Source organism: Macaca nemestrina, chromosome 2 (genome assembly GCF_043159975.1).
Source record: "Macaca nemestrina isolate mMacNem1 chromosome 2, mMacNem.hap1, whole genome shotgun sequence".
NCBI lineage: Eukaryota > Metazoa > Chordata > Mammalia > Primates > Cercopithecidae > Macaca > Macaca nemestrina.
Genome location: NC_092126.1, coordinates 174,954,102 through 174,976,941, shown reverse-complemented (window position 1 = coordinate 174,976,941; position 22,840 = coordinate 174,954,102). Strand labels below are relative to the sequence as shown.

General features: G+C 43.4%; 1 protein-coding gene and 1 long non-coding RNA gene across 2 annotated transcripts; both read right to left on the bottom strand.

The window, feature by feature from the left end:
- Positions 1–8,503: 8,503 nt before the first annotated feature.
- On the bottom strand, positions 8,504–11,957 carry LOC105477558 (uncharacterized). Its single transcript, XR_011620374.1, has 3 exons — positions 11,871–11,957; positions 11,533–11,695; positions 8,504–9,523 (listed from the first exon to the last, which is right to left on the bottom strand). It is a non-coding gene; the product is annotated as an uncharacterized lncRNA (long non-coding RNA).
- Positions 11,958–16,928: 4,971 nt separating this feature from the next.
- LOC105477557 (resistin like beta) lies at positions 16,929–19,991 on the bottom strand. Its single transcript, XM_071092458.1, is given in 4 exon segments — positions 16,929–17,189; positions 17,759–17,839; positions 18,303–18,494; positions 18,632–19,991. Coding segments are annotated over 3 exon segments (336 nt in total). The 5' UTR covers positions 18,430–18,494; positions 18,632–19,991; the 3' UTR covers positions 16,929–17,061.
- Positions 19,992–22,840: the final 2,849 nt, after the last annotated feature.

The window sequence follows — 22,840 nt, the reverse complement described above, 5'->3', positions numbered from 1 at the left end:
GCAGCTGGTCATGAGGCTTTGAGTGATGGTTGCGGGGTCTTTTCTACAACATATTTTGTGTTCCCTACCCTCTCTGCCAGACTTCAGCTGAACAGGGTTCTTTACCTGCTGGGGAAAATAGCTTTACTTCTTCATTTCTGTGAGATCTGACTTTTTAGTGGCTCTATCTTTCTTTAGCTACCAAAGTTTTCAGGACTACTGGGCAAAAGTACTAAGAAGTGCAGCAATGGTTGCCCCAGTGGTCTTCTTTGGCCCCACTTTGCAGCAGCAACCAAATTTTTCTTTACAACTGGAATCAGTACAATATACTAGGTAATATAGAAACCCTCTTATTTGCTTATTGGCTCAGTGGCATGAGAATCAATAGTTCTTGGAAGTAGTCTTAGCTTCCAATTGATCAAGCAGCAGTCTTAGCTTCCAATTCACAGAAGCCATGTCTTGTATTCCTTATCAAAAGCATTTCTCTTTTGGATACTAGGACTTCTGCATCTTTGGAGCTCAGGGTTGTAGGTGAGACAAAATCATTCTCCAATGTGTTGATGTAATGTAGAACATCCCTTATCTTTTTCAAGAAATTCTTGCCCTCAGGAATGTTGCCTCACTGTGGATTCAAAGATGCCCGTTTTGAAACCCAAAGCTGAGAGTTGACTACTTTTTTCCCAGGCTCCATGTTCCCCACATTTGGACTGACAGATTATCACGCACAAACATTGTTTGTATGATTCATTAAAAAATGTATTTGATCATTTTCCACTGTAGTGTTGCATTTTCTCATGCCTCCCTGTTTTTATTACTTACTTTAAGCCTTTGCTCTGTCTTCTTAAGGTGAGTATAAACTTAGCTTCTTTAAGTCCCTCCATCAGAGGTGTTCGAAACAGAGGAACTCCAACTTGAATAGGGACTGGGTAAAATGAGGCTGAGACCTATTATGCTGCATTCCCAGGATGTTAAGCATTATTAGTCACAGGATGAGATAGGAGGTTGGCACAAGGTACAGGGTACAAAGACCTTGCTGATAAAAGGATGTGGTGAAGAAGCTGGTCAAAATCCACTAAAACCAAGATGGTGGTGAGAGTGACCTCCATTAGTCCTCATTGCTCATTTTACGCTAATTATAAGGCATTAGAATGCTAAAAGACACTCCCACCTGTGCCATGCCAGTTTACAAATACCATGGCAACATCAGGAAGTTACCCTATATGGTCTGAAAGGGTGGAACCCCCAGTTGCGGGAATTGCTGGCCCCTTTCCTGGAAAACTCATGAATAATCCACTCCTTGTTTAGCATAGAATCAAGAAATAACCATAAAATAGCCAACCAGCAGGCCTCTGGGCCACTCTGCCTATGGAGTAGCCATTCTTTTGGTTCTTTGCTCCTCTATTAAACTTGCTTTTATTTACTGTATGGACTCATCCCAAATTCTTTCTTGTGTGAGATCTAAAAACCCTGTCTTGGGGCCTGGATCGGGACCTGTATTAGTCCGTTTTCATGCTGCTATAAACAACTGCCTGAGACTGGGTAATTTATAAAAGAGAAAGTTTTAGTTGACTCACAGTTCAGTGTGGCTGGGGAGGCCTCAGGGAACTTACAATGATGGCAGAAGGCATCTTCTTCACAAGGTGGCAGGAAAGAGAAGTGCTGAGTGAAGGGGGAAGAGCCCCTTAAAATACCATCACATCTCACGAGAACTCACTCACTATCCTGAGATCAGCATGGGGGAAACCACCGTCATGATTCAATTACCTCCATCTGGTCTCTCCCTTGATCCATGGGGATTATGAGGATTACAATTCAAGATGAGATTTGGGTAAAGGCACAAAGCCCAACCATATCAGGACCTCTTTCTGGTAATACCTCCCCTCACTGTGAATCTTATTTCTGGTCTGTCCCAGTGCTGCCTAGGGACCTTGACTTCTTTAAATAAACATTTTCCATGCTTTCCGTATCCCCGCTTAAATCTCACTTATCAGACCATTTCCCACAGATAATTCCTCAGCCTGTATTTGGAAGAAACGTAGCCCTTTCACTTAGGTCCTTTCATGTAAGCACACTCTGTCTCAAGCAGCCTGCAGAGCACCAAGTACACCCCATCTGCCCAAGTCCTCTTCTCCTGAAGCGCATCTTCGCTTTCACACACTTCCTATCGTCTTCTCCTCAGAGTTCCCTCTCTCAGGAAGCTCTTGGTAGTAGACGTATTCTTACTCCTTTCTCCCTTCTCCCCTTCAGGGCTGAGCTCCATGAGAACCCCAAAGTAAATAGTGTCATATACAATTTTGTGATTTTTTTCCACTTTAGTTTCCACAGCCCTTCCCATTATGCAAACAACACTGTTTGATAAGGCTCCACAGTAGTTATTTGTATTTATTAGAGCACTCAGAAATTTCTAAACCTATCCAAATTAAACTAATGGTAGAATTTGAGCCAGAAAACACAAGGAATATTTGAAGAAAGGATTTTCTCAGCGTCAAATGCTACCTTGGTCCTGAGACTGATCTTTGTTGTTCAGAGAAGGGCTGTCCCTGCAGAAGTGTCCAGGTGTTTTTCCTGTGGCTTCTTTAATTGAGGACCTTAAAGAAGAGCCTCGTCCTAAGAAATGACTCCTCTTCAGTTTCCTTCCCAGCCCCTAAGAGGTTGTGCCCTGGTCTTAGGAATTTACACATACTCCTACCCCTGTGGATCTATAGCGTTGCTTGCTGTTGGTATTGCTAAGAGGAAAGAGAAAGCTTCCCCGGGTTGGGCCATTTGGTACCTATCAATGTGGGAAGAGAGCTTTCTGGGCTGACCGCTTGTTGTGGCGGGATCCCTCCTGCTAGTGTTGCTTGTCCTCCTGATGTCTCTTGATGGGTTGGGGGGTCTCAGGGGAAAAAGTGTTATTCTCCTGGTTGTCAATTGTCAGTGGGGCTTCCAAATGATACCCATTGCTAGTGCTGCTGGACTTACCCAGTATTTCAGCGAGACAACCATTTATTCCAGGGGAACCGTGAGCCTACCTACGTCACCTTCCATTGCTAGGCTGAAGTCAGAAAATGCCAGACCTGGATGACCTTCATCTGTTGGGTGGGGGTTATTACCAATACGTTATTCCTCCAGACCCAGGGTCCAGAATCAGTTTGCCTTCCCTTCCACTGTTCAGAATTTGCCTTTGGTTGCCCCCTGCATTATTGCCAGGGTTGATCATTTACTTAGCAGGATGTAGCAGGGTGAAACATATTACGTCTTATTATCCAGACCAGTAATGCCACCTTTATTTTATTCCTTTCCTAGAGTATTCTATTGTCCTTTTACGTTCTCTTATTTAATCTTTCTCCTTTATCTTCATTCCATGATTTTTTAGCAAAGATTAGTCCATTATGTGTGGATTCATATTGCAGTTCTTTAACTTATGTTTGTAGTCATTAAAGTGTAGAGTAAAGTGATGGGATTTACAGAAAAAGTAAGTTAGATGTCACCTAATTTATCAAGGTTTTTTTGTTTGTGTTTTTTCTTTTGTTTGTTTGTTTGAGAATGTAAGGAACTTCATTTTCCTTACATTCTCAAACAATAGTAGGCTGAGGCAGACATCTGGCCCAGCATGACTCAGTGAGTTTGGAGCACAGGCACATAACTCCACTTGTTATACAGCCTGTTTGTGTAAGCTCATACTTGGTTCTGAGCCACTATTGTCTGTGAAAGGTATAACTGCCTTGTTGACGTTATACATACAGCTTGCTCCCAGGGAAAGAAAGAGTTAAGCTGCTGACTCTGTAAGGGGAGTCACCTCCTCGCAGGCCAGGGAGTGCAGCTGTAAGCGTGGCAGTGGGCAGCAGCCACAGAGTGAGTGCTGAGAGGGCTGCAGCCAGAGCAGGCAGCCGAGACAAAGGCTGACGGAGCGAGAAAACATAATAAAGTCATGTATTTCACCTGCCTATGGCCCCTGAATGTTCTTTCAGCTATCCGCCACCCATCCACCCACTCCCCTCGGACCTCAGCATGGGCTGAAACCTGAGATACGGTGTTTAAGAGAAAATTCTCATAATTTTTTTCATATAAAAAAGCAGCAAATGTTTGTTTCCAAAACTGAGTATATTTTGCCCCCAAAATGTACTACGAATCTGATAAAATTGCATTAGTCATCACGTCCCAGGCAGAGAAAGTTTTGATTCATTTAATGACATGGAGTATGTAAGCAATAGCAACCAGTCCTCACTATTCTGAGTCTTTCAAGGAAATGAGCCAATGATGGCTAAATTCCCTGTCACAGGTAGTTAAAAAGGCATGAGTGGGGCAGGAGAGGGCTCTCCCCCACCCACTAGGATTGTTGGGTGATGGCTTGGCAATTATCATCACATTACCTCTCTAAAAGTGATAAATTGGCAAAGGGCACCGAGGAGAGACAATCTCCTAATGGTCCACATCTGTTAACGTTAAAGTGTGAATTGAATGCAGGTGCCAGGGAGAAGCAAAAAGGGGATTCCAATAAAATCTCAGGTATTGGGCAAGTAAGCAAGGGCGTGAGCATTAAGAGGCAAGATGGTGGATTATCACTGGAAAAGGGAAGGAAGCCTCTGACAGACATGTGTACAGCTTCCTAAATACACTGCGTGTGCTCACTTCCCAAGCATAAGGAGGGCACTGAGCATGTGGGCAGTCCACCCTAAGGGACGAATTATGGGAAAGAGGTGCAAATCACAGGAAGTGGGCCAGCCTGTAAAGTCCTGGGATCAAAGTTAAACATCACACTTGACCTTCACGTGCCTGCCTGGGTCTCTTCCAGGCATACCTTCCTTTCTTTTCTGTTCTAAAGCCTTTTAAATAAACTTCCTGCTCTGAAACTTGCCTTGATCTCTTTTTCTGCCTTATGCCCCCCAGTCAAATTCTTTCTTCTGAGGAGGAAAGAACTGATGTTGCTGCAGACCCGTGTGAATTCGCTGCCAGTGACTCAGATACCTTCCACCAGTAACATCCCTATTTCTAATACAACAGCTTTAGAAGTAAGGAATCTGTGAGGAGCTGACATTGGACTGAAGTCCAGGCACATACATGGTGGAAGAAGGGAGAAAGGAAAGCGCTATAAAAGGTCTGAGAACAGATCAAAGAACCACCATACAATTTCCCACCCCAATAACAGCCCTCCTGTGGATGATATCCTCAGAGTGAAATCTGTAGTTCTTCTCAGTGTAAGAGAGACAGGTCCTTGAGCAGTGGAAACTTCATCTAAGAGGTGGCAACTCTGATGCCTGAATCACACTACTGGAAGAAGAATGGCACAAACAATATGGATAATATGTTTGGCTTTTCCATGGCAAAATTGAGATATGGGACATGGCCTTTTTGTAAGATTACAAGATCAGACGTTGAATTATTTTTAATTAAAGAAAAGATTTATGAATTCAATTCAAAGTTTCTCTTTCAGAAAATCTGGATTTTAAATACTATTTTCAATCTGGAGATTCAAAGAAGTCAACTTTCAGAATCAAATCTAAGAAATGACTCCATGATTCAATGGGTGAGGAAACTGGGAAAACTAGGAAGCAGCTGTTAGTGGGAGCAAAAATGTATTGGTTATACTTCAAAAAATCTGCTACATCAGTAAGTCTTTTTAATGTCTTCATAAATTATATGTGGATACTTTATACAATTTAAGCTGCTATTATAATGATTATTAAGACTGATGGTTTCTTTCTTTTTCTTTCTTTCTTTTCTTTTTCTTTTTCTTTTTTTTTTTTTTTTTTTTTTGATGGAGTCTTGCTCTCTCACCCAGGCTGGAGTGCAGTGGTGTTATCTTGGCTCACTGAAACCTCCGCCTCCTGGGTTCAAGCAATTTTCTGCCTCAGCCTCCCAAATAGCTATGATTGCAGGTGCCTGCCATCACACCTGGCTAATTTTTGTATTTTTAGTAGAGACAGGGTTTCACCATCTTGGCCAGGATGGTCTTGATTTCCTCACTTTGTGATTCACCCGCCTCAGCCTCCCAAAGTGCTGGGATTACAGGTGTGAGCCACCATGCCCGGCCCTATTTTTCTTTTAAGTGTAATAATTCTAGTTAGAGGAGACCAGACCCAATATAGTTTACCAATACGTGTATTTTTCTCTGGGAGTGTACAATTTTACACAATGATTTACAGTCAGTGGGTTATTAACCACTGAAGCAACTCACCATCTGTGCTTATCCTACTAATGCCTCTGGTGTTCATTGCTTACACGAGATAAATAGGCCGTTAAGTGTTGCACCAAGTTCCTCCCCTATGAAACCTGCTGCTTGTCTGTCTTAATCCTGCCAACCAACCATAGGCTAATAAGAGTTCACAAACTTCTTCTCTTAGGATTTTTCATAATTAGTGAAGCCCCTAAGCCATGTGTATAATAACTTTTCTTGATGAAAATCAACTCTTAATCTGTGGTGGGAGGAAACCTACCTTTTGTACCTACGCACACCCAATCTCAGGTGGTGCTCAGCCTCCTCTTCCCTCTCCCTCAGCCCTTCACTCTTGGACTCCCACAAGCACATAGTCACATCTCTACCATTTCTAGCACTTTCTCTCCAGCTGTGGGGCCCTCTCCCAGGTAGATTTGACCATTAGAGAATGACTCTCCTTCTCTATCCTCTTCTTCTTCCTTTAAGGCTGAGCTTCAGGGCTGACCCAAGCAAATACTGTAAACTTTGCCTTGGTAGATTTTCTACCTTAGTTTCTATTGTTCCTTCCATTATACAAACAACACTGTCTGGTAAGCCTCAGAGTGAGACCCTTTCTATGCATGTGTGTATTTAACTAGCAGGATCAGAGGTTTCTGGTCACCTTCACTTTACAGATGAATCGAACGGTAGTATTTGAGGCAGAAAAGACAGGGACATTTTTTAAAAAGAGAACTTTCTCAGATTCCCTCAAATCACATCGTGGGCCATGTAAATAGTCTTCATGGCTTAGGCAAGTACTGCTCCTGTGACCTTATAGAACGTCTTCCTGGTGCCTTTTCAGTCTACTTAGGGCCTTACAGGAGTTTTATTCATAATCAAGGGCCTTGTTTTCTACCTCCAGTCCATATACCCAGGGCTTAGGTCCAAGCCTTAGCACTAACATATTCCTTCCCAGATCGATCATGTGCTTCAACATTTCCTCTTTATGGGGTTTGCCAGAGGGAAAAATAAAAATCCCTCTCACCTAAGAGGAGATTTATTGAGCTAAAATAACACTTAATATCTCAAAAGTAGTGTATGCGACAGCTAAAAATAAGGGCTGAATGATGGCTTACTACCTTATCAACGTCTTACCAAATGGTACCCATTATGTTTCTGCTGCACGAACGTGCAGAAGCTGGCTTCTGACTTTCAGAGAGCACACAAGTGAATAGAAGCAGCTGGCGTATAGGCCTGTAAAGCATGATTCACTGGTGGCTCAAATCTCTTCCTGTTGGGGCCAGTTTTATGGTTTCTGCAGAATTAGAAATCTGCCCCTTAAAATAGCTTTCAGATACTTAGTCATTGGCCAATTTAAGCACATGTAAGAAATATGCTTCTGATTGTTAGTGTGTGATGAAGAAGTGTTAACATCAGCTATTGGGAAAATGTTGGCATTCTCCATTACCATTGTGCCTTGATTTAGGTTACAAGCAACCTTGGTGAAAATTAGGGAGTGCAGACGCTTATATGTTAGCTTTAGAATGGAGGTCTCTAGAAGGATAGTATTCCTTTCAAGTGAGAAGTCTGATGATAGAAGCACACATTCTACTGCAGGATTTCTTAACCCTTGGCCCTATTGACATTTCATGCAAGGCAATTCTTTGTTGGCAGTGGGGGTTTTACCTGTGCATTACATGAAGTTTCTTGACATTTGTGGTCCATTCCCAACTAGATGCCAATATCACTCTGCCTCTGCCAGGTGTGACAACCAAAAATGTTTCCAGATATTTCCAAGTTTTCTAGTTGAGAACCACTGTTCTAGTGTAAAGAGAGGATAGCCTGTGCTATTTTAGGTATCTAAAGGGCAGCATCCAAAGCTTACATGGGGTGTATTCAGCATTTGAATACAAATTAAGGAGAACTAAATACACACACACATACACATACACATACACACATTTTGGCCTTACTTTAATTCTTTTCCTGTTTCCTTTCTTGAATGCACAACCTCCCCAACCTTTTTCCACGAATAACAAAATAGCAAAGATTGCTAAATAGTGTATAAGTTTCTTAAAATTTTCCTTTGTTCTAGGCCGGGCACAGGGGCTCACGCCTGTAATCCCAGCACTTTGGGAGGCTGAGGTGGGCGGATCACGAGGTCAAGAGATAGAGACCATCCGGGCTAACACGGTGAAACCCTGTCTCTACAAAAATTAAAAAAAAAAAAGTCAGCCAGGCATGGTGGCGGGCGCCTGTGGTCCCAGCTACTCAGGAGACTGAGCCAGGAGAATGGCATGAACCCAGGAGGCGGAGCTTGCAGTGAGCCAAGATCACGCCACTGCACTCCAGCCTGGGCGACAGAGCGAGACTCCGTCTCAAAAAAAACCCAAAAACAAACAAAAAAATATTTCCTTTGTTCTCTTTCTGATCATGTTATTTTAGGGACTTGTGTAATAAAAATGAAGTAGTGGTCTGCCTATGTTTGGAGACTTTTTCCCCATATTCCAAGGGCAAAAGTTCAGAACAATGAAAGTATGTTTTGACTTAACCAGTATCATGACTAAAATATAACTTTTTTAGACTACGTAATAAGGCCAATGGGAAAGAACATTTGTGGTATTTGTCATTAGATATCTATGTTTTGCTTGAGTCTTCAAAATAAACAATCCAACACTTATCTTAAAAAGTAAAAACCTTTTGGGTTTTTGGGAGGATTGCTCGAGGTCAGGAGTTTGAGACCAGCCTGAGCAACATAGTGATACTTCTTCTCTATAAAAATAAAAACAGCCAAGTGTATCAGTGAGCATCCTCTAGAGGGACAAAACTAACAGGATGGATGTATATTTAAGGGGAGTCTATAAAGGAGTATTGACTCACACGATTACAAGGCGAAGTCCCACAATAGGCTGTCTGCAAGCTGAGGAGCAAGGAAGCTAGTCCAAGTCCCAAAACCTGAAAAGTAGGGAAGCTGTCAGTGCAGCCGTCAGGCTGTGGTTGAAGGTCCAAAAGTCTCAAAGCTGAAGAATTTGAGGTCCGATGTTCAAGGGCAGGAAGTGTCCGGAATGGGAGAAAGATGGAGACCAGAAGACTCAGCCAGTCTAGTTTTTCCACGTTCTTCTGCCTGCTTTTATTCTGGCTGTGCTGGCAGCTGATTAGATGGTGCCCACCCAGATTAAGGGTGGGTCTGCCTTCCCCGGTCCACTGACTCAAATGTTAATCTCCTTTGGCAACACCCTCACAGACACACCCAGGAACAATACTTTGCATCCTTCAGTCCAATCAAGTTGACACTCAATATTAACCATCACACAAGTGTGGGAGCATGCATCTGTAGTCCCAGTTACTTAGGAAGCTGAGGCAGGAGGATTGCTTGAGCTCAGAAGTTTGAGGCTGCATTGAGCTATAATCATTCCACTGCATTCCAGCCTGGGAAACAGAGCAAGATTCTATCTCTTAATTTAAAATATGTATATATGATAAAAACCTTCAGAGAAATGAAGTTTTGAGAAGCAAGAGCTGTGCTGCAATGGGTAATGGTTGTAGTGAGGCTGGAGGTGGTGAGGAGAGGAGGCAACAGCACCATAAAATCTAATTTCTGATCCCACCAGGGTTGCTGCATTGGTGTTACCACCCTCCTGTTAGGATGAGAATCTGAAAATCAATCCTACTTTTACGATTCTTCCAAGGAGAGAAATTATGACACCCTACTTGGTGGAACCACGAGCTGAACCACTGTGTGCTAACTGATGTAAGCATTCCCATTTGGAGGAGAAGCATACCCACATTTGTGAGAATGTTTCATGCTGGAGCCATGGGGAAGAAGATATCAGCATTGGATATTGGTCGTGTTTTAACCTTTCTCTTTTTGCCAATACATCCAGTAAGTAGGAATCTTTATTGTTAAGTTTCTGGCGTAGAATTGAAGTAGAATGTCTATGAATCGTGGGTGATAGGCTATGTGATTCTCTAACAGTGGATGATTTATGCCTTTTCTTGCCAGAGATGTGGAGAACCAGTCAGCCTGGGGTAAATGATTGCCCATTACAGAGGGTGGGGAATGAGTGGTCATTGCATGTTTAGTGTCTGAAGCAGGTGATGGTTCATTTGTGCTGCATGCCAGAGGCGGCAGAGTGAAGATTTCTCCCAGTGGTTTGGGATCCTGGGTCATGATTCCCTAGAGGGGCCATGCATTCAGGGATTGGCCTTGGAGACATCAGAAAGCTATAGGAAGAGTCACCACCTGCCTTTGATACCTGCCACCTTCTCTCTCATTTGCCCTTAGGACAAAGACTCATCTGTGCTTTCTTGAGTATTTTACAACATGATGAATAGGTGAATAAAACTCAGGGGGCTCTCTTATGACATCATTAGAGGATCCGCTTCCAGATTCTCGGGGAAAAAACACTTAAGTCCCATGTAAGGGGGACTGAACAGTTAAGTATAGTGTGTCGGCCTGACTCTAAGAGTGAGTCTTAAGCACTCAGCTCTGCTAGAAGAATCTGTGGTCAGGTGGTACTTATATTTCACTCAGAGGTCTACAACTTATGCCTAAAAAATTCCTCATATTATGCCGAATGTCTCCTTGCACTTGTGACATAGAGATTCTACATACTGGGAAGAATCTGAGGCAATTGTATAGGAATTCCCCCATGGAAGGAGCATCATAGTAGTCTAAAGGGGAATTACATGCCAGGCTCCTTCAGTGGAGGATGTGGTGAGAAAACTGACCACCTGTAAAAAGCGCATAAATGAACCATGCCTTTTTTCCCTGATGCCTTGACACCTTGAGGCCTTGCTGACCCTGATCCTGGTGGGACTGCCCCCCGCCTAAGTTAGCTAATTCCTAGAGGTAGCAAACAACTCATCTTCCCTTCCTTTTATATGCAAAACAACCAATCCAGGGCCATAACTTCACCCACCTCCTTTACTGGGGTCTCACTCTCTAGGCTACTCTCTACCTGTGCTAATCGCCATAGGGCCAGGTGTCAAACAACTAGGGGCAGACCCTAGGTCTCAGAGCCTGCTGAAATTATTCAGGCTAGCCAATCCTAAACTTTCTTACCCTGTCTCCTGTGTTCTTTCCCATGGAAATCAAAATAAAGGCCTTGCCACATTTTCCCCTTTCTCCCTCTGCCTCCCGACCCACCATTGTGCTTCTCCATGTGGCTCCCCATCGCCTGGCATGCCTCCTTCTCTTGGAATCTGTGAGTATAATCATCTTTTCCATGGCAGTAATTTCCTGATGTGTTGGCCCTGCCACACCTAAATAATCATGGAACCTATATTTTAAAGTAGTGATTGGTGATCAGAGAAGTGATGACTAGATTATCCAGGTTGCTCCCAAGCCAAGACAAAGCATATGTGCCTCGATGTTTAGAGAATGCTATAGATGGTGACCATGCACAGAGCATGTGTACAGTTTTACTTCTCTGTACCTCTAGTGCTGAGAACAAACAGAGCCTGGAACACTGTGGCCCTATATTTGTTGAAGACTGAGATGATGGTGGTGAGGGTGGAAAGCTGATTTCAGTTCTTCTGGTACTCTCTAGGGCCTCCCCTTCAAGCAGAAGTTGGAACACTTGACGTGGAGGTAACATCCTATGAAAAGAGAAGACCTAGGTCAGAGGCTACTAGCACCAAGGACACAACACTGAGAGATGCCACAGGCAGAGAGACCTGAGTTAAAAAGTTATGGTTTGGATGAGTGGGGTGGAGGTTTCCTGGTTGTGATCAGAGTTTTGTGGCCTTCATGGCCCCCAGACTGAGCTCTCACCCGCCTTTTCTTAGATGAGGTGGCAGCAGTGGGCAGCAGTTGACTCTAGCAGATTGCAATGACCTTGATTCATGGTTTCCCCTGGGCATCCCATGAGTCACAGGCATGGCCACAGGAACGTCTGCTGCTGATGTGCCCTGCATGGCATGGACAGTGGTGGAGGGGGCAAGAACATCAGAGATCTTTTTGTCTTTTCTTTATTTATTTATCTATTTTTTTTGAGATGGAGTCTTGCTCTGTTGACCAGGCTGGAGTGTAGTGGCGTGATCTCGGCTCACTGCAAGCTCCACCTCCCAGGTTCACACCATTCTCCTGCCTCAGCCTCCAGAGTAGCTGGGACTACAGGCACCCGCCACCACACCCGGCTAATTTTTTGTATTTTTAGTAGAGACAGGGTTTCACCATGTTAGCCAGGATGGTCTCGATCTCCTGACTTCATGATCCACCCACCTCGGGCTCCCAAAGTGCTGGGATTACAGGGATGAGCCACTGCGCCCGGCCGAACATCAGAGATCTTAAGAGAAGACCTCCTGCAATTTTCTTTTGTCCTGTAAAGTAGTCTCGCTTCTAATGGGGTCGAAACAGTGTGGGAGTAGATTGGGAAAGCGAGATGGAAGACAATGGGGAACAAAAACATTTGGGATGTGGGAGATTTAGGAAGAAAGGAGAGAGTGAGAATAAACCTCAGATCCCTAAGTAGCCCCTTGGGATGAAAAGATGGACAGGGAAATTATGGGCATTGGGGTTGTGACTCAATCCAGCAACAGTACAGTCCTGGGGCTGGGGCCAGCCTGCTGTACAGTGATGGGCTGGCAGCCTAAGCTCAGCACGTGGGAATGAGCATGGGGGAAGCAAGCCCCTTTAACTTCACACAGTGACTTACCTGAGGGGCAGGAGGGCAGGTTGCTTTCATTAGTGATGTTGGTTCAGGAGAGATGTTTTGGTCAGCCTGAGGGATTGCATTCTGTGGGAAGACATAAAGAGCAAGCACAGGGGCTTTCACTGGCCAATCCCATATCTGCTCATGCAAATAAGCCACTGTGTCCCAGAATCAAGTCACATCAATAGTTGAGTGCTGTTAAGCAAATTGCATAACTTTTCTAAGCCTCTGTTTCCTCTTCCGTGAAATGCAAAATATAACAGTGCTTATCTCACAGGATTGTAGTAAGGAGTTAATAACGTAATAATAGAATATCTAAAGGTACCTAACACATAGTAAATGTTCAAGAATGCTAGGCATAGTCCTTACCAATGCCATTGCCATTGATTCTAAGAGTCCCAAAAAGCATACAGAGGGCAGTGAGTGGAGGACACATCTTCCAGTCAGAGATTGGAATCTGGGGATGGGTTAGGAAATGGCTTGTGGTCTAATAACAGGATTGAGAGTCAGGGATATAACTTCCACCCTCATCCCCATATCAATTACCCAGTTTGCTGAGAGCAACTCTAATATTTTTGCTCACAACTAACCGTAAGGAGCACTAGGCATCCCCTGCAGGCATAGTTGGAGAAGGAGGATGAGAAGAAGGAGGTAGAAAGAGGTCTGTGTTTTGTAAAAAGGCAGCATCCTGAGCTGAAGGTAAAAATGAAGAGAAGATGAAAAGCAGCTCCTGGGTTCATAGGGGAGGGGAGGGAAAGCAGCAGGGAAGGTAGGAACAGGTACTGTAGGGAGCAGGGAAGAGGCAGCTGTCATGCTTGGGAAGCCTGGGTCCCCTTCCAGCACTCCTACGAAGCAGAGATGTCAGGAAGGTAGCCTTGCTCAGGTTCACCTGCCAGACTGAGGAAGGAGCTGATAAGGATGGGAGGACAGGGACTTTTCCCATCTGGCAGTGTGTCTGGTGTGGCATTCTCCCCCCTCCACCAACACACACTCTGGCAATACCTAGGAACTAAGGTAGTCTGGGAGGGTCAAACTTTTAGAATGAGCCTGGGACAATCTCCAGTGTGTGTCCTGAGAGGTCCCAGTTGCTGTCGCTCTGGTTCTCTGCCTAAGGAATTCTTCCTGCTTTTCTTTCTCCTCTCTTTTTTTCTTGGCAGCCCCACAAGCTCGGCGGCTACTTTGCCAGAAATCGCCAAATTGGATGATATACCTCATTATAGGCCTTTTGTTCATTCCTTCACTGGGAAAAGGTGCAGAGAGTATGATCTAAGGGCCCTTATTGTCATCTATTCAGATAACATGACATTGCCCTTGACTAATTCTCTCCATAGACCAGTAACAAAAAATTCCAGCTGGGGAAGACATAGAATTAGAATGGAGGCTCCATGAAGGCAGTGATCTTTTCCTATTTTGGCAACCACTGCAGCCCAGTGCCTTTGTATACAGAATTTAATAAATGTTTGTTAAATGAGTGAATAAGAATACTTTTTATTTAGTTAAGAAGAAAAATAGTTTCAGTTATTTCAGAGTTTGTTCAGTGGTAGAATAATGTGGTTACAGCCCCAGGATCCTTTTCCTCTTTCTGCTTCACCACGCTTACAGTTTTGGCTCAAAAGTGACAGGGTGATTGAACTAACTCCATGGACACAAGATAGCTGCCACAGCTCCAGACATCACATCCTCACACCAACAGCCCAAGCAAGAAGGGACATGGACGATTTTGGGTCTCTGTTTTTAATTCAAGAAATGAATTCTTTCTCAGGAGGCCCACGCAGAACTCTCCCATGTCTTCTTGGTCCAATTTGGGTCACCGGCCACCCCATGCAACCCCCCTCCACGCAAAGGTGGCTGGAAAAAGAAAGATTTGGCCAAGAGAAGTAAAAGTTCTATTATTGGTTTAACTAATATTTTATCCTTCAGGACCAGACACATCAATACCCTGAATGACATTAAGATTCTGTTAACACTGAGAAAGGGGAAATGGGCCACCAAGTGGGCAGCTAATTATATCGGACGAAGCTACAAAATCTACTTTTGCTTCTGCTATTGTTAACCTCTCTGACCTCCATCTTCACTCTCTGGCTTTTCTTTCTCGGAGTGCCCTCTGATGAACAGCTATTCCTCCTACTGACACCTTGAGAATGAAACCCAGGGATCTCCGTTTAAAATAACATTTGTTCCTCAACGACCAGGATTGAGGTAAAGGAAGAGGAATAGAAAGCAAAAGAAGGAGCTGACTCAGACTCAGAGCTGGACCCAGTAGTAGGCACATTGTTCATTGGAACTCCTCCATGGGCCAGGCACTGTGCTATGCACTGGGGAGTCAGTGGTGTGCAAGTTAGCTAAAGTTTTCTCTTTCGTGGATTACATGTTCCAGTGCAAGAGATAGTGAATATATTCGTAAATAGACTATGAAGTCAACACTGAGAAGCATCATGAAAAAAAAATTTAAAAAACAGGGCAAGAGGTAGAGGTGATGGCAAAGGTTTTCTGAAAAATAATTGAACACTGACCTTGTGTGTGAGAACTGTGTAACTGTCGGGGAGACAGGACATAGGAAGGCCTTAAGGTGGGAGGGTGGCTGTGACAGACAATACCGAGAATGCAGATATGCCAGGGTGAGCAAGGGTCAGAAATGAAGTTAGAGATATCGCCAGTGACCAGGGGATGCAGGATTTAGTTGACCTTGAGATTTTATTTTTTCATGTAATGGAAATCACTAGAGTTGAACAGGAAAGTGGCATTATCTGTTTCGTATTCTAAAAGACTCACTGCAGTTGCTATAAATAGGAGTATAGCTATTATTATAATAATTAACAGTATATATTTGGACAGAACAGTTATAACAAATTTTTATAAGTAATTAACAAACCCAAACAATATTTCATAATTATATTTTGTAACATGAGAAAGATAGAGCTTCTCCTCCCACCCAAGTAGTTTATATACTCATGGACAAATAACTTTGTTTGGCTAGAGTGAGATAAAGTCTAGAACCATTATATTCCTATATTTCTTTTTTTTTTTTTTTTTTTTTGAGATGGAGTCTTGCTCTGTTGCCCAGGCTGGAGGCTGGAGTGCAGTGGCATGATCACAGCTCACTGCAACCTCTGCCTCACAGGTTCAAGCAATTTTTCTGCCTCAGGCTCCTGAGTAGCTGGGACTACAGGCACGAGCCACCAGGCCTGGCTAATTTTTTTGTATTTTTAATGGAGACAGGGTTTCACCAGGTTGGCCAGACTGGTCTCGAACTCCTGACCTCAAGTGATCCACCTGCCTTAGCCTCCCAAAGTGCTGGGATTACAGGCGTAAGCCACCACACCCAGCCATTCTGAGTATTTCTTTTCATAGTTGTCAGTTTTGACATATCCACTACTTAGAATTAAGTAGATAGAAAGAAAAAGTATTTATTGTAGTAATGCCATTCAATTTGTCCAAATTCCTTTTGAATGATTTGTCAACAATCTCACACACCACCTTACTATTACAAATTATTTTTGGTAATTCATCAATTGACAACTGGATTATATCCTCCTCCAACCATATAAAGACCAAACCATGGAAGCCTCCCAAGCTGTGAAAGGACTTGTTACCCCATCACTGGATCATTCATACACTCACCATGGATGCCCATCTTTTTAATCATTTCTTGTTTGGCATTCTGCAGATTTTTATATTCCAAGATAATAAGATTCAGTGACAGGTGAGGGCTGTGGTTTTCTTTTGTTATGTGGTAGAAAGGCAATGGTGTGAAAGAAGTCACCTTGATCAAAGCACATCTCAGGCACTTGAATTTAGTCAAGAGTACATACACATACTGAAAATCTAGAACTAGATTCCCTTGAAGCTACCCCTGCTTGCCCATCCCTTGAAAAGTCTTCTCACACATAGCGCAGAGCCTGTTTTTCTAGTTGGTGAGCTCTGTAGGGGTGTGTTATTTTATTTCTCTTTACCCCATACCAAGCAATATGCCTGGCACAGCCATCTTTTTGTTAAAAAATGAGGGAAGTGGGGGTTTGGAGTGTCCGTTTGCTTTTCCCATTCTCCCCATATCTTTCCTAACTTCCCATCCCACTTCCCAAACTGAGATGTCACCACTGGGACACTGACAGCATTTTCTGGCCAGGGGAGTCCCAAGCTGGGGACCATAACAGTGATAACATAAACACAGAGAGGTATAAAATTTGTCTTTATTACCCAACAATCAGGACTGGAACAAATGAAGGGGTATGTCTGAGTTAGATTTCCTGGTTGAGACCCTGGTTTCATTACTGTCACGGTCACAAAACTGAGTTCTCAGCCTCCTCCCTCTCAGGCCAGGTAGCAGCAGCGGGCAGTGGTCCAGTCCATCACACTGCACTGGCAGTGGCAGGTGGTTCCCCCCTGAACATCCCACTAACCACAGCCATAGCCACAAGCACAGCCAGTGACACTCATCCCTGCATGGGCACATGAAGCACAGCCATCAGAGCTCTTGGAATGTAAGAGGAGGAAGGGCAACCCACAACCATCTTTCAACACTGTGCAGTCAGGGGTAGAGCTAGGTTTCGTGGGGCCTCAAGTTCATTCAACTTTAAGAGCTCATTTCAAGAAAAGAAATACAGATATCACAAAAACAAATATTTGGGGCCATGAAAGAGACTTATGCAAGTGAGAGACTTGGAACTTGGGAGTTTCAATTTTCTTCGATTTGTGATAAATTCACCTCTCTGTTGGCCCCTACCCATCAAAACAGGGGAATAGATTGGAAAGACAAATGAAGGATGTGATCATTATGGGACAATGGAGGAGAGGAAGGGCTGAGAAACAGGGGCATGAAGTGAAAGGGTGAAAGGAAGAGGCAGAAGCCCACGATCCCCCAGTAGCATCCTTCAGGGAAACAAGAATGGGTAAGGGGTCTCTAGCAGGGTGCCAGGGTGATACAGACCTGAGGTGGGGGATGGTGTAGGTGCAGGGAGGGACAGGGGAGGACACGGGGCATCTTACTTACCCTCAAGGAGTTACTCACCAGCAGGGCAAGAGGCCAGCCTGCCTTGGCTCTTGACACTAGTACACAAGAGCTTCTTGCTTACGGGAAAGGGACTGTACTCTGAGTAGGAAAGAAGAAGGGGTATATAGCCCATGAGCTATCCTCCCTATAATCCCCTTCCAAATCATCTTCTACCTCGGAGGTGACACTGTGTCCAGAATCAGGCTACTCATCAACTTTTAAGGTTTAGTTTCCTCATTTTTAAAGGGGAAGTAATAGTTGTCCTTACCTCATAAAAAGGTTGTGGGAATTAAATGAACTAATCTACATAAAGCTCGGATTATACCTGGTTCATAATGAGTGTTCATAAATTACAGCTACCATTCTCCACGTCTTCCTCCTCATCAGGAAAACCTTAGCTTTTAGCCAAGAGTTCAAACAGGGTTAGGGTAGTGTAGAAAGCCCTCATCAGGGGTTGGGCTTGGTTGGGATCTTGGGACAGGATAGAGACGAAGCTGGAGTTTAAGAACAGGAGAAATGAGCAAGGGTCAGCCCCCTGCTTCCTCCTACGCCAGTCAGTTACCTAGACGGTTGAGAATATCCTTGATCTTCTTATCCATAACGGAGTCTAAGGAACACTGAGTACTCCCTGGGATGATCAGCTGGAGAAGGGGGATGAGGATGAGAAGGTGGCAAGAGGAAGGCCCCATCCTGTACAGAGTCAGTGTCCTGGGGCTGGGAGAAAAGATGGAAGGCAGCTTAGATCTCTGAGCTCCTGGGTGGTGGTAAAGGAAAGAAGACAACGTGGTTAGTTTCCAGGGAGTAAAGATGGAAGAACAGCACCATCAGTACTGGATCTCTTTAGGCGCTTTGGAGAAGCAGGTAGGGTTGCTGAAGAACAGACTTACTCACCAAAACTTTCAGAGAAGGTCTGCAAGGACTAGCCAGGCAAGGGTGTTTTAATATGCCTGGCATTAACCTGGGCATCTTTAATATGCAAGCACACACACACGTAAACACACTCCCAGCACATTTTCAAAGACCTGTGCCAGCTAGGGTGACAGGTGACTGTGATAAACTTTGGAGTGTTCATGAGAAGCAACAGCTGCCTTTGCTCTGGATCGCTGCCGAGGGAGGCCTCCTGCCTGTTTGTTCTCCTTCTCCTTTCTTCTTGGCAACCCGATAAGGCTAGCACCTGGGCCTTCTGTCGCCTGCCGGTATTACAGGCTTCTTGTTTGATCCTTCATCAGGAAGAGGTTACTTTGCAGTTAACAAACAAATTAATCCACCCATCATCTATCCCAAACCCAAGTGTAAGCTCTGTCTTATCTCTGTTGGCTGAGGGAGGGCCCTACTCGTCACCTGTTCAGACACCATTTTATTGTCCCTGGCTAATCTCATTCATAGGAAAGTCACAGAAAGACTAATTAATCCTAATTATTTAAAATAAGGAAGTTCAGTATTTGCTTAACTAGAAGCGTGGTTTATGATTCCAGAGTTCTTCCAGGGGCTCGTAAAGTTCTCCTTTTTCCCCCACCATTCTCAGCTAATCTTTCGATCTTGTCTCTTCATAGCCACGAGGTAGAAGGTGCCACATCCTCAGCCCAGACCCTGAGCAGGAAAGAAGGAGTGGGGCAAGGCCACTTTCTTTGGGGGCTTTACCTTTTCATTTTGAGAGCAGGATCTTTCCCTAGAAGCTCAAGAAGACTTCCCCTTACATTTCACTGTTTGGTTCTAGGTCACACAACCTCCCTTTCTGTCAGCTATGGCTGAAAAAGAGAGCTGGGCTTCACAATTCCTTATCCAAGACCTGGGGCCCAGGTGTGTTTCAGAACTCAGAATGTTCCAGATTATGGAAGGAGCAAATTCTCTGTATTATGTTATACCACTAAGGAGGTTGGGGGCAGCACTCTGCAGTCTAAATAGTCTGCAAAATAGTCTGCTGCAAAATGTATGAATATTAATGCAGGATAAATAAAGACCATAAACAGCCTCACACTAGGCCATGCCAAGTTTTTCTGCCAAATGAACCTCAAATTTAGGACAGAAAAATTTCATTTTTAGAGGCTTTTAGATTTTAGAATAATGGATAAGGGATCGAGGACTTTGAGGATTCACATATGGCCAAGAGGAGTGAGGATGCCATGATTCCTCATCTAGGATGGGGCATGTGGCCACCATGAATAAATAAAATTTAAAGAACAGCAGATGAAGAAGCAGAGAAAGGGGCCATGTGTTGTGGCTCATGCCCATAATTCCAATAGTTTAAGAGGTTGAGTCAGGAGGATCTCTTGACCACAAGAGTTAAAGACCGGCCTGGGCACATAGTGAGACTCTGTCTGTTAAAAAAAAAAAAAAAAAAATTGCTGGGTGTGGTGACATGCATCTGTGGTCCCAGCTACGTAGGAGACTGAGGCAGGAGGATCACTTGAGCCTCGAGGTTGCAGTGAGCTGAGATTGTTCCATTGCACTCCAGCCTGGGTGACAAAGCAAGACTTTGCCTCAAAAATAAATAAAATAAAATAAAATAAAATAAAATAAAATAAAATAAAATAAAATGAGAAGCAGAAAAAGGCAGTTAGGTGACTATTCCTGGAGGCAGTCAGAGCTGGAAAAGTTGGGCTCTACTTCTGTGGCCAGCCTTTCTACCCACTTTCCTGGAGATGCCCTGTAATGAACAGCTATTACTTGTACATATCTCTCTCAGGCAACTTTGAGAAATGAGGCCTAGGGATGCCAGCAAAAAGGCAAGGATGCTTCCTCAATTACCAGACAGGCGTTGAAGAGAAGAAAAATGCGACTGGAGAATAAGAAAGAGCACACACTTGGATTTGGGATAGATGATGGGTTGATTAATTTGTTTGTTAATTCAATGAATATTTGTAGAGCTTCTCTTTACCAGCTCTAGCTCTGGTGACTCAGTGGCAGACAACGTAGATAAAATTTTTGTCCTTTTGTTACTACATTCTAATGGGGGAGATAAATACAGTATATATATATATATATATATATATATATATATGGTCAAGTATTGAGAAATACTCTAAAGAAAAATAAGTCAGGACAAGGCAATAGAGTGTGCCACTGTGCTATTGCCCATAACGCAGTATGTTCAGGAAAGGTGTCTCAGAAAAGGTAACAATGACCTGAAGAAGTGAGGGGGTGAATCATAGGAAAACCTGGGACAAATGTTCTAGCCTATGGACTAGAGCCCATATAAAGAGCCCACGGCAAAGAGATGTTGGTGTGTTGAAGGAAAGACAACAATGGCAATATGGCCAGAATGAAGTATGGGGGGAGAGGCCAGAAAAGAGGTCAGAGAGCTGACCAGGGCCAGATTATAGAGAACTTGTAAGCCAATGTAAGGGCTTTGGGTTTTATTATAAATTTGACAGCAAATTATTGTAGTGTTTTGTTCAGGGGAGTGACATAAAATGATTTATGGTCTTCTAATGCTTAATTTTTCTCTTTTTTTTTGGAGATAGGGTCTAGTTCTGTCACCCAAGCTGGAGTGCAGTGGTGTGATCATGGCACTACAGCCTTGAACTCCTGGGCTCAAGTGATCCTTGTGCCTAAGCCTTCCAAGTAGCTGAGACTATAATAGTGTGCCACCATACCAAGCTGTTTAAAAAAAATTTTTTTTGAAGAGACAAGGCCTTATTATGTTGCCTAGGCTAGTCTTAAATGCCTGAGCTCAAGTGATCCCCCCATCTTGCTTCCCAAAGGTGAAACTGCAGTTGTGACCCACTGTGCCTGGCCCTGATTAATGTTTTATAAAGCTTACTATGGCCACGGTGGAAGAGACACCGTGGAGGTAAAACAGGTAAGAGGTAAGCAGGGAAAGCAGGCAGCAGGCTTCTACAGAGTTCTAGGTCTCGGAGAGTAATCAAGGAAGGAGTGAGAACGGAGCCTCCACAGGGTTTGCTGATGGATGCAAGGTGTAGAAGAAACAGAGAAGTACAGATCTAGAGTTTTGTTTTGAATAACTTATTGAAGAGTGCTGCTATTTACTGAAATGGGGTTCCCTGGGAGAACAGTAGATATGGTGGCAACATAACATCATATTTGATCATAGTCAATTTAATGTGCCTATTAGAAATGTAGGGGGAGCTGTGGCATACAGAGTTAGGTATACAAATCTGGGATCCAGGGAAACAGTAGGAGTTGGAGAAACAAATTTGCAAGTAACCAGTACACAGGTGGATCTATGTGCAGAGATACTCAATGGGAAAAAAGAAATATATTTGTTTTGAGTGAGGCACATAAAGAAAGCAGAAGACTGGGCAGTGGATGAGGAGAAACATATAGGTTTAGAAATATGAATTAAGCTGCATCAACTAATCAGTTTGTTGGGAATTGCAACAAAAGAGAAGAGGACAGGAACACTCAAGAGTGCTCCTGGGTTACAATGAGCTTGGACAGCAGGGATAGTGGTCACCTCCGGGGAACACTTGTAGTCAGTGGCATGTTTAGCATACTTGACACCCAGAGGGGATCACTTTTTAATACTGCTGTCCTTTATATAGCAAAATCATTGTCAGTAATAATTATGTAATGATCAGTAATAGAGCTATTATTTTTGATTCATTCTCTGGTTTTAAAACAAGAAAATAACTATCAGAAAGGATAAATTGTAACTTTAAATATATCATTTAAATTCAGTACAATATTTTACATACGAATTAAAATTTGCACTTACCAAACAAAAATATCATACCTCACAGTTTGTACTGTTTCAATATAAATTTTAAACACAATTAAACTTCACATAATCATATAGAATGATCAAATGTCTCCGTAATTAAAGTTGGGTTAATTTGTCCTTACATCACTGGGCTACATTGTTTCTTTAGAATCTACTGTTTAAATGCAGGAATATGTAATAACACAGGAATTGGAGACAAACCTTTCGAAACAAACTTGGATATTGAATTGTTATGATCTTACTTTAGAAACTAAGATGTGTAGCTGAGGCCAAGTACGTTGGCGCCAACTGTATAACTGGAAGTTCTCTGAATTAATTTTCACGTAGAACACAATGTTTATGAAAATATAAGTAATAAAAATGTGCTAAACTGAACCTTACATATATACTGTTAAAACTCAACAGTAATCACAGCA